Source organism: Numida meleagris, chromosome 1 (assembly GCF_002078875.1).
Source record: "Numida meleagris isolate 19003 breed g44 Domestic line chromosome 1, NumMel1.0, whole genome shotgun sequence".
In the NCBI taxonomy this organism is placed as follows: Eukaryota; Metazoa; Chordata; class Aves; order Galliformes; family Numididae; genus Numida; species Numida meleagris.
The window spans coordinates 22,985,265-22,997,547 of NC_034409.1; the positions used below are offsets into that span (position 1 = coordinate 22,985,265).

At 39.8% G+C, this 12,283-nt stretch overlaps 2 protein-coding genes across 7 annotated transcripts in view; one reads left to right on the top strand and one right to left on the bottom strand.

Annotated features, from left to right (window-relative positions):
* Nucleotides 1–5,499, top strand: part of AASS (aminoadipate-semialdehyde synthase) — a 30,819-nt gene extending 25,320 nt beyond the window's left edge. The window contains exons 21-24 of the mRNA XM_021384811.1: nt 663–778; nt 952–1,040; nt 1,345–1,521; nt 3,015–5,499. Of these exons, the coding sequence (XP_021240486.1) occupies nt 663–778; nt 952–1,040; nt 1,345–1,521; nt 3,015–3,133 (501 nt within the window). The 3' untranslated portion in view covers nt 3,134–5,499. The remainder of the gene's footprint in view (nt 1–662; nt 779–951; nt 1,041–1,344; nt 1,522–3,014) is intronic.
* PTPRZ1 (protein tyrosine phosphatase, receptor type Z1) overlaps nt 9,126–12,283 on the bottom strand; it is a gene marked incomplete at its 5' end in the record, with an annotated part of 129,356 nt that continues 126,198 nt past the window's right edge. For all 6 annotated transcript variants that reach the window (XM_021384818.1, XM_021384816.1, XM_021384815.1 and 3 more), the window contains 4 exon segments: nt 9,126–10,156; nt 10,861–10,996; nt 11,570–11,712; nt 11,994–12,140. In XM_021384818.1, coding sequence (XP_021240493.1) covers nt 10,016–10,156; nt 10,861–10,996; nt 11,570–11,712; nt 11,994–12,140 — 567 coding nt within the window. In that variant the 3' untranslated portion in view covers nt 9,126–10,015.

Sequence of the window (12,283 nt, forward strand, 5' to 3'; positions counted from 1 at the left end):
ATTGTTACATCTTGGTGCTTTTTCTTTTTTATCTGCCTGATATTTGTAGTTTTCTTGTAGATAACATGAGCTTCTTAACAGGCTGTGCAATTCTTGCTTGTTCAGAGCTCCTTCTACTATCCATCTTGCTGTGAATGAAGCAAGCAATATCTACCATCTTGATAACACAAAATGTTCATCAGATATGGAAAAAAAAAATAAGAAAGCTTTTTGGTAATACTCCCACGATTGTGGTACACTTGTTCATCTCACTAGTCGGTGCCCTTCCTTTTGAAAGGGACAATCTCCATTTCTAGTCCAGCTGAGAGAGATCCTGAAGTTCCTGCTTTACTGTCTCAAGGCTGCTTCCCTTTCACCTGAACGTCCTCCAAGCATTCCTTGTTTTTGCATATTTCTATGTTCACTCAATGCTGGAGGAAGGGATACGACGATACGAGGGATAAGCAGCTGAATGGTGGGTACAGAATGTTTTGGGGAGAAAAATGATCCCTGTTCTCACTTGCTGTGATTAAAAATCTCAAACCATCTCACTTCTGTTTGCGCAGCCTGTCTTCTCAGAAGTAGTGGATGTTAACTGAGGTTAGGTTCTGGAAACCTTGACTGAAAAGCAGTGGGAACAGATGTCAGGCCTTCAGGAACTTTTAAATTTTCTTTTAATACAGAAAGAGCTCATGTGCAAACTGGTTGAAATTCAGTCTCCTGCCAAGTACTCTGTGCTTAAAGAAGCTGTATTTAACAAGCTGGAAAAAGACAAAAGTCAGCTGGAGGCTGTGGAATGGTAAGATGCTTCAGTAATTTCAAATAATTTTTTTCTTAAGAAAAAAGAAGTTGGCAATTCTACCGGTTCTGGTCTACGTTGAGGCTGTTAAACTGGTAAATGGTGATCAACTTGGAAATCACAAAACTGAGTTGTTGACGTGCAGTGGTATCAGTCTATCTCACTTCTACCAGGCTAGGATTACTGGGAGATGAACCAGTTCCAGCAGCAGATTCCATTGTGGGGGCTCTTGCAAAGCACATGGAGAAGAAGCTGCCTTTTGGTATGTGAGAAGCCCTGCTGTCTTTCATGGTTTTCTCTGGGACAAGTCGGTATCTCTTACAGCCTTAATTTCATTAGTTTGTTGTTTAATGTCTCATAATGTTCCCAGCTCCACCAATTATTGTTTTCTTTTCCTATTAGATTTTTCATCTGAATCTTCTATCCTTTATAGCCCCTATCTGAAATGTAAATTACTTCCCTATTGTAAATGATGTCTATACATAATACCTTGCTTGTCAGGAGCCTCGTCTTGGTAGAACTGGAACGCAAGTAATTAATGAATACTTTGTGTGCTTTTCTGTTAGGCACTGGGGAGAGAGATATGATTGTTATGAGAAATGAAATAGGTCTCAGGCATCCTTCTGGCCATTTGGAAGACAAATTTATCGATCTGGTTGTCTATGGTGATAACAATGGATATTCTGCCATGGCCAAAACAGTAGGATACCCGACGGCTATTGCTGCTAAGATGGTTCTAGATGGTAAGTGACAGGTCAGCCTTTGGTAACCATATTTCAACCTCTGTATCTACCTGCCTGTAGAAAACAATATGAAGTGTTCCTGAAGTATATATCTGTATTACTGTTATTTTTAATTGATCAAACTTTTGTTGTCTCCTTACAGGAAAATTTAATCTGTGTGCTTGGATCATTTAATGACAATTCTTAATTTACTTCTGAATTCATAGAGATTTTGTTCATTTAATCTTAAGCGTTTCACTGGTGTAGAGGGAACCTTTAGTATTATAAATTACAATTGTTCACCTTGGGAAATATGTCGCAGTGAAACAGGTTAAGATATTCTTGTACTGAACAAACAAGTGACTTCCACCGTTACTTTCCAGACTGATTAAATTTGAGGTTGGGGCATAATACTGGACATACTCAGTGTGTGTATATAAACAGACACACTACCTAGTTATCGTCATGTAAGCATGAAATAGTGTGGGGTGGTTTGGGTTTTTTTCTTGTTGTTTTGTTTTTCTCTTCTTTGCTTCTAACCTCTAGATCTCCACGTCTCCATTCCTCTCCTGGCTAGCTGAAATGATCAAAACCTGCTTTTCTTCTTTTTTTTTAATTTAAGTTCAGATGCTTTTTACCTAGCCAGTTTCATGGCTCTATGAATCAAATTGAAGCTGTGTGTATGATACTGTATTTTAAGCACAGTGTTCCTTATTTTTGGTACAGTGGTAATGCTGTGTGAGAGCATAACACCACTCACTAAAAAGAGTACAAGTGTAACTGCAAATTGATATTTGCATTTGTATGTTGACTTGGCTAGCTGACAAATTTGCATCTCAGAAGGGCGGGGGAGAAAATACAGTGGAGAAAGTTCACAAGTAGAGATGAACACAGATCGTTTACTATTTACCATCACAAGTAAAATATGCTGGATTTGGAGAAAATTAATTTATTGCTGACTAAAATAGCTTTGGCTAGTGAGATGCAAAGTAAAACAAGGCCTTCCCCCCCCCTTCTTCAACTCATGTCTCCTCTCGTGTCTCCATGCCTCAACTTCTTCCCCTGGCCCTCAGCGCTGCAGGGGAAAGGGGAGTTGGGGATGCAGTCAGTCTGTAAGTGTGTCCCTGTTGCTTCTTCCTCCTCAGGATTTTCACTTGCCCCATGTGGGTTCCCCACAGGTTGTATGGGACTCTCTCAGCGCCTGGAACACCTTCTCTTCTTTGTCATGGTCATTCTCTTCCTTTTCCCTCCACTGTGTTCAGAGTTCCTTTCTTATACTTTGTTCCTCGCTCTCTGCTGCTATGCAACACCTGAAATCTTTCTTAAATCTGCTTTCCCAGAGGTACCACCATGGTGGGGGGCCACTGGGCCCAGCTGTGCCCTGTGGTGGGGCTGCTGGAACAGGCTGTGTCTGGCACAGGGCAGCCCTACACCTCCCTGCTGGCACATGGGCACAGACATGCAGTAACTTTAAGACTTAATGCTTTTTTTTCTTTCTTTCTCCTTGATTTCAGGTGAAATAAATACCAAAGGCATGGTTATACCATTGACGAAGAAGATTTATGGACCAATACTGGAGCGTGTTAAGGCAGAAGGCATTACATACAGTACTCACAACGTTATCAAACAGTAACTGAAAGCAATGGATTGAATCAATTTTGGCACTGTTTGCTTCCCCACACATATAGCTTGAAGAGTCTCAACTGGGACCAGTTAAGGACAGGATCTGGTATTTCACACCTGAGTGGTGCCTTCTGTAGAATCAATCACCTGACTTCACTGTAGAAACTGTAGATACTCAGATGCACGAGTTATGTTACTTTCTTTTCAAAACCTTTATGCTTGTATGCACGTGTTTCATCATCAGTCAGATCTTCACTTAGGTCTTTCCTGAAATAACTCGTATTTATAAATTGAGTTCATTTCCTAAGTGTATAGGGTGGGGTTATTACTGAGACAAAATTCAGCTGAAAGGAAAATCCACTAGCGACTTTTGTGAAGGAAAAGTCTGAATGAATGGAAATGAATTCCATTTATTATCTGATTTTATTTTTCATGTGCCATAAACCATTCAGCAGAGACAAAAGTTATACTTAAAATGTAACTCTTATCCTCTTCCCTTTAACAGTAAACGGGAACATTTTCACGACAACAACATGAAATAGTTTAGAAATTCTGCCCTACCAACAACTAAAAGCCTGTTCAATATTGAAGATGTTCAGCTGTTAACATCTGAAACCTAGATCTTAATATTTGTTAAATCTTTCTCATATGAATGTACACTTGAATTCATAGGTGGAGGTAGTGTGTTTAAAAGTACCCTCCCTCCCATAGCCTTTCCTGGCTGCAGCATGTTGAAATAGCTGTTACATGCTGCTTTCTGCTGTTAGGAGAACACATTAGCACTTAGCTCTGCAGCTTGGAAGGGTATTCTTTAAACATGCTACAGTTAATGTGGTCACAGGTTGCTCTGAATGACATGTTTACTCTTTCGACTTACACTGTGTGCCTGGTTCAAGTTAAGAACTGTTACAAAGGCAATTGACTGTCTGGTATAAGCAGCTTTGAAATGCAACAGGCTTAGAGGCTTAAATCACTACTTTTTGAATTAGCTTCCATCCATTCTCTACCATGCTTTTGAATGGTTGCTTTGGGTGCCTATCCATACTACTCAATTCACTGCCACTTCAGAGAGATGAGGCTTTGCCAGTACACCAGCTCTTGTGACCGTAAGTGCTGTGTTGCACGGTCATGCTGGTCCAGCTGTAGCAGCAGTGCAGCTGTGCCAGCCCAGCTCTGAACTTTAGTCTAAGTTCAACTTCTCTCTGGCAAAACAGCAACTGCTTCTTTCTAGTTCAGAACTGCTTCTGTAGCTTTAGTTCAGGGATTTCTACTCTACCTTGCAATGCAGGCATGGGTTAGGCTTTCCACTAGTTCAGTGTGAAGCCAGACCTACCAGTTGCAGTGGTACTTGTGCAGCTATCTGGAACTCTCCTTTTATAAAGCTGAATACTGATTTTGGAATCTGTCTCCCTTCAGCTTTTCTCACAAATGCACTTTGCTGACAAACGCACAGCCTTTGATCTGCTGAGCAGCATAGTACTACTAACACAGCCCTGAAGGGCTGGAAGTCCAGATGTTGCTGTGTCTGGTAGGAAAAGCAACCGTAAGTATAGATGAAGTTTTGATCTCCAAGTCTTGCTACTCAAGACTTGGATTTGCTTTTTTGCGTATGTAAGAAAGTAGCAATGGCAATAAAGAGGAGGCTGAAAGCAGCCAAAGGGAGAAGGAAAAATGAAGGTCGAAGAGGAGGGCATTTTTATAGTGAATCAGTGAATGCCTTCGTGATGTCAAATTTGGATTCTGTTACATTGCTTTGCATATTTTAAGTATTGGATGAAATCCTGGCTCCATTAAGCTACTTCCCTTCCCACTGCTGTTACAGGGTTATCTGTTACATGGCTTGCATGTGCATCTGTGGTAAGGATGGAGTCTGGAATGAACATTCCGCTCTCTGCTGCCTCCTCTGTCCCACAGGTCAATTAAAGGCCTTCCAACGAAGGTTTAATTTTAAACTTCTGTCTGCTGGTTTCTTCCAGTTCAATGCAGCGTGACACCAGGATCTCACTTAAGAATTCTGTTGCCCTCCTGTACCCCACAAATAAAAAACCATGGAGTTAGGACTGTATGTATAGATACACCTTGCTTCTCTGCCTGGAAAATGCAATGTGCAAAAAAAATTGGAACTTTTTATTTTTGAAAGTCTGTAATAACCCTGTAATGACAGCGTGTTTTCTTCAAGAAACACTATTTTTGAAAAATTTTCTATCAGAATATACTTGTTTCCCCGTGCGATGCTGCCTTTTATTTTTTAAGTGTAGACTTAAATGTGTCGCTCAGCTTTTGTATGAAGGTTAGATTTCAGCCCTCTTTGCATATTATTGGAAGATAATTGTATGGTATACGCAAAACTGGTTGAGAAATAAATCTGAAAACCCATGTTTCTTTGTCATGTCATCTTTGCAGTCTGATGAGCTGAAGTGAATCTAACAAAAAGTACGAAAGGGTATTGCAAGAGAAAAAATCTTAAAGGTTGTTAAAGCATCCATATATAACAGTACGTGTATTGCTGTATTTGGACATCTGCTATAGTCTTGAGATACGCAAATTTTTTGTAGCTCTCCTTGTGCCCAAGTGCTTAATTGGGAAGCCAGGTGTGTAAGATGTTCCTGTACCCCAGCAAGAAACGAAAGCGTTGTTTCTCACTGCTTGAGGGCTTTGCTTTTCTAATAAGCAACAGAATACAGAGTTTGGTTTCTATTATCACTGCCTTGTGTAAAGGCTCTTAAGCTGTTTGTTCATATCACGCTCCACAGTTTGTCATTGTATCTCTTAGTTTTTCATTTTGGAATTTGTTTTCATGCCAGCTCTCCATGACCGGTAAGATCCCACTTTCTGAGATGCCTAAGACAGGCTTCACTTCCATATCCTTCTCCTTTGCCTCAGCATTTGACTTTCTCCCTCAGATGTTCCTATTTACAGGAACTACTGGAATACAAGCATACATCTGCTGGGCAAATGGCATAAACTCATAGTGCAAAAGCTGTTTAAGAGGGGGAAAAAAAAGCAGAGTGGTTGTGGTGAGGCTGAAAAGCTAATGAGGAGAGGGAGAGAAAAATAGAAAAACAGAAATTTAGCTTCAATTGTTGAGCAGGAGTTATGAAAGCAAATGAAACCATCTCAGGTACTCTGTGGTGAGTTCCAGGGTCACAGATCTGGCTTTCCTGAAACAAGGGAATGAACTGAGTATGTCAGAAGGGCTTTTTTTCTTTTTTCTTTTTTTTCTTTTTTTTTTTTAAATCTCTTAAGATAAAATAATTGAAAACAGGAATCAGAGGAAACATGGCCAAATGTTCTGGGAGAGTACATTCTCTTCTCTCTTGTCTGTTTGAAAGAACATAATCCATGAAAGCATATACCTCTGAAACAGAAATACATAGACCTTAGTCTTGCTCCAGGGAAGTAGTGAAAACTAAGCTGTAACATTTTCATTGTGCCGTGTGCTCTGTTTTTCCATTTGTTCTCCCATATGTCATTCTTCAACACCGACTGTACTTCTCTAATTTGGGCATCAGTTGGCCTTCCCATTCTCCATTTCCTTGAGAAACCCAAGGATGGTAGATGCCTTTGCTACACAAGACAGTGGGGATTTTCTACCTCAGTCTCCAGTGTGTTTGGGTGGTAGCAGCCAAGTAGAAGTGGAAATGGAGGTGCGCAGGCCAAGACAAGCAGGAGGGAGATGTGCTCGTTTGGGTTGCAGTCACATTTGGAGCAGCACTGCTAGAAAATGTATTCTAGATGTCTTGTTCCCAGCCCCACCACAGCACATAAACTGCCTGTGGTAATTCCTGACATCACCAATGGACTATTTTCTCAAATGCTAGAGAAAGGGAAACTCAAATAGCCCCTGTGCCCCAAGAGCATGAAGTGCTCGGGTGAAGCAATCTGCTCTCTGAAATGTCAGCTTGATGGCTGGAGTAACAGCTCTAGCAAAGTCCCGCTGTGGCCTGAGGGTTCTGCACAGACCATGGCCAATGGTGCTGGCCTCTATAACTTGCTGGCTTTCACCTTGATGGATCTCAGGGGCAGGATGAGGTGCTGAGTTTGGGAAGTGACCCAGCTGTCTTGCAGTGTTGGCACATCTGCCAAGGCACTAGGACTTCCCAGACTTCCTGCAGTAGCTGGGTCTCTGTTTCTGTTTAACCCCAGGAAAGCAGCACGACTCCTCCCCAACCCTGCTTTGCTTATGCTTCAGAAGGACTAGAAAGAGAGTTTAGCAAGGGTAACGTGAGCATCTACCACAGAAAATTTCAGTTCATCTGAAATGTTAGACGTTATCGAAGGGTGTGACAGTGACCAGACAAAACACTGTTATAAAACACCAAGAGCTAGTTTGGTCAGCTCATTTTCCAAGTCCTTACCGAGGTCTTTAACCAATATGCTGTTGCTCTGATAACCACAGTTCGTAAGACTTATACTCATCATTTGTTGTTGACTTTTATAAAGCTGTTCCACAGGTGCTCAATCACAACACCGCAGTCAAAAAAAGTTGTTGTTGATAATAAATTAATTTTCTTTTCTTTCTTTTTACCTTCTACTTATCTGCAGTTTCTAAGGAGGATGCTCACTAATCAGGCTTGCCTTGGCACACATGGTTCTTGTAACTTTGTTAAAAAATTCTTGAAAGGACATTGTTTATTAACATCCTACTTCTTGCAGGAGATTCATAACATCTTTTCCACACTTGACCCAGTTTGTAAAGGCAGGCTATACGTCTTTCGAGTCTGTAGCTTGGATTACAAGAAAAAATTAATTAGAATACAGCCTTTGTCTGAGATGGGAACTGACACGCATTTATTAAAATCTGTAATCCATCACAGTTGAAGATTATAGAAGATTTTTTTGTGATTCTTATTTTTTTTTCTAGATCAACCAATATGTGTGAGTAAAGAGATTATCCTAAGCACTTATGTTTTAAATAACTTGTCAGCATGCTAAGATGATGAGTGCGATTACAAACATCTCTGGAAGAAACCTTGAACATCAGCTGATTCCTTGGATTATCATTTTAAAATGTCTGCAAAACAGTTTAGGTTGAAAGGAACAGTTATATCAAGATGGGATTTGAGAAAGGAGGATTCCTTTTATTGCTCTTGGTCCTTATCGGCTTGAAAAATGTAATACAATTTAGTGCCCAAAAACCTACCTTGTATGTAGGCAACTGTAAATACTTGAATAAAAGATATCAAAAGAAAAAGCACAAAGTTATGTGAGGCTCCAGGCCAGTTTTCTTAAGGAGAAGGCCGGAGAACTAGCAGATGCACATTACAGTTTCTTACGTTCATAGAATCACAGAATCATAGAATCACAGAATGGCCTGGGTTGAAAAGGACCTCAAAGATCATCAAGTTTCAACCCCCCTGCTGAGTGCAGGGTCATCAACCACTAGACCAGGCTGCCCAGAGCCATGCTGTGCTCTAATATGGTGAAGAGCAGAAGTAGAAGGTAAGAAGATTATGGAATATGGTTTGGAAATGACCATAAGATCACAATTAACCTCTTTCATACATGTGCCCCATGAGATTAAGAAAGGAGTGTCTGAGTGCATACTATGTTTTTGGGATGAAAGAGGGGAATTTTATAGCACAGCTGTCCTTGTTAACCTACATGTGCAAGTTCAGGGTTCCAGGCAACCTGAGTACTTCAGAGGAAGCAGCAAGCAACCCTTAGGCCTCCTGGGAAGCAAACATATTGCCTCACCCGAAGTGCAGAGTAATGCACATCTCTTCTATCAACTTCCTGCCTGAATGCTGTGAAGGAAGTGTACGTCAATCCCACAGTGCAATAGGAATGCATGCTTTTTTAGGACAGTGAGCGGGGTCTGTACCTTTGTAGCTCTTACCACCTGCAAAATAAAACAAGTATAATGCCAGAAAAAAAAGAAAAAAAAAATTAAATCCTATTTCTCAAAGGTATTTAACTTGGCTAAGGGATACATTGTAAAGAACAGCTCTCCCATGCCCCAGTGCGGACTTGTTTGCGTGTGGTAGACTGCGAGGCACAGACTGGAATATTTATATTTATTTTTGCAATGCCATAGGTAAAAACAATTTAACAATGCCAAGTACTGGTGTTATTCTCATAAAAACTTCTCATTTCAAAACAAATGATTTCTATTCCTCACAAAAGGTTAAAATCACATGCAGCTATATGAAGGTTAATTGCTTAATATGCACAATTATATATCAGAAGACTGTTAAAATAAAAACATACTGGACTACATCATTTTAACAAGGCAATTACACAGAACTAGAAAACTGACTCTGTAGTAAAATATAAAAATCTACAATTATAAATATAAATTTGGTCCATGGAATCACTATAGAAGTAGCAGTATTTACAGTAAGTATCAGATTACTACGCTAAATGTCTAATTGAAGTCTTAAAATGCGGAATGTTATGGAGAACAGTATTTTATTTACATTCTACTATATTAAAAGTTATATTTCTAGCAAATGTAGATTGTTATAAATACAGCAAATAAATCGAATACTAAAACCATGATGCTTGTTTGTAATTGAAAATCCCCTAACACCTATAAATATGATAATTTTAAGTTAAAAGTAAAGCCAGATAAATCAAAAACTAATACTGAAAAAACGTACCACAATTCAATTCTTAGAAACACTGTAAAAGTCAATCAAGTTAGTCCAGACAGAACAACGTATTACAAGAAATCTTTCAAGAAAAGGCACACATTGTTAATGATAAAAGTTCCTCACTAAAGTCATATGTCACAGAAATGACTTTGCTGGAACAAAGGTTGGGGACTGATTATATATAGAGTAAGTGGACAGATTTCCCCCCCCAGAGTATAAAACTGAAAAGAATAATGGTAAACTCCAGGTGTGACCGATGTGGTGCAAGTGTGGGTGTGTTCAATTTGCTTCGTAACTTAAACTAGAGATTCTAAACTTTCAGCTGCATTTCCGTCTGGTAAAGCTGAGCCATTACTGTCCATAGATGCTGAAGGGTTTTCTTCTTGCCTTGTGCTGACAAGGCTCAGAATCGCTTTATACAGAAACTGATACTGTTCCTGGGGAAGAAAAGAGGGTATATTCAGGGTGTTTTTGTAAATAATAGACCGTAATACTTTGTAATGCTGTTATTTGAAAGTAATTAACAGTGGATATGTCAGCCTGTTAATGTACTGTGCTCCACAATTTGTGGTAGAACTTAGTTGCTTTGTTCATTTTCAGACTAATGGCTTCCCCCTGCACACAGTGTGAACCACAACATTAAGGAGCACAGTACAGGTGGGTGGAAAAAAACCAATGTATTTTTAAAGTAATATTATGTGCTAAATATGATCCTTGTTAAAGCATGTTGCAAAGTTCCCACAGACTGAATGGAGGTGGGATTAGGGCTACTATTGAGCTGCTGGCTTTCTTTCACTCCTTGACTGTGAAACCAGGTTAACTACCTCAGGGTCTGCCTGGCATAGGAACGTATTCCTTGTTGGATTGAGCCCACTATTTACTTGACACAGTGCAGATTTTAATACGATGGTGGCAGCTCTACATATTTTGAATAAGTTCACTTAACCACATAATATTTCATGGGAAATACCCTGTTTCAGAATAAGCATCAGGTCCACTACACACCTCTGGAAGACATTTTTGATTAATCTGTGCAGAAACAAACACACCAATGGTGCAATAATGTTGCCCTAGAACCTAAGCATGCTAACAATACTACACATCCTAGAAAGACATTGTACATATTTTGCTTATTACTTACGATGTCTGTGAAGACTCCGGGCCTCATCAAATTTATCATCTTTGCTACCTGGTAAACATCCACTGAGTTCTCATTTTCCAGCTGATGCATGAGTGTTGTCAGTGCACAGAAAGTGCCTGCTGTCACCCCTCCGTGCCTTTGTAAAGTAACAAACAAAACACAAAATCAAGTTTCCAAAGCCAGAGGAAATACCACAGTTAGGAGATGAGATGAATCTCTGTGACGTTTACGTTTTTCTGAAATGGGACTGCACACAACTTCACAGCTTTGGGCTATGATTGCTGGAAAGTCTTCAGAAGACAGACTCAGGTGTATTTTCCCACAGTCTTCTTCTAAGCAAATCCTGAAGCCCTCTGGGCCCAGTTGCAGCATTTCAGTATTTATGGCCATTGTTGAGCTGCTGGAGGAGAGTAAGGTGCCTCACCTCAATTGTCTTACTTCTCTCACACAGTGAAGCCCTGACTGACTTTCCCTACAGGTGCCCAACTCAGTAATTATCTGCACTATCAGAATGATAGAACTGAAATGAGAACATTCGGAGTGTGACAAAAACAAAATGTTTCTCTTATGGGTGCGGCTGAAACAGAAGCAGCAGCACTGTTGGTAGGGGTAGACTTTGTGCCTTGTTTCAGTGGCTTTCACTCTAAATGAGAAGAACAAATGGCTCTACACAAAAGCATCAAGACCAACAGAAAGCCGCAGTGCTTACTCATCATGTACAATCATGGGTCCATCACGGTTGGACGTTTCCTCTTTGATGATGCTGATCAGTTCAAAGGTTTTGCTAATAGGACTATCAGGATTTGGCCATTTTGGACACTGAAAATGCCTCACTTCGAGTACGTAGTCATCCTAGAACCGTGAGAATAGCATAAATCAGCTTGGTGAAAGATTGTTTTCTTACCTTTGCCTCTATTCCAGTCTGGCTCCAGTCTCCAGATACAGAATCCCACCACTGTGGAGGTTGGACTGCCCTATTAAGTGTCACCAAATTACCTATAGAGTTTGCTCTATAGGTTTTTCAAAGCCATGTAATTTTTGTAAATTTCATTTACCAAAGAAAATGTCACAAAACATAGGTATTACCTTTAACAAACCAAATCCTGACAGTTACTATTTTATGGCAATGTTACCTGTGTAGCTTCTAAAATAAAGTCTTGGATTATGAGCTTTTCCTCATTAGACAGACACTTGTGTTCTTCAGCAATCATAGTAACTTTGAAAGTCTCACAGTTTATAGGCTCATCTTTGTTTGGCCAGTACACAAATTCATCTTCAGCCTCAAGGAAAAGAATAAAAAGAAAGGAAATGATTAAATGATTGAATACCTTCTCATCTCAACTATGATTTACTGAGGTAAGGATATCCAGATTTGGATTTTATGCTTAGAATAATATTACTACTTTCTAAATTGTTTTTTGCA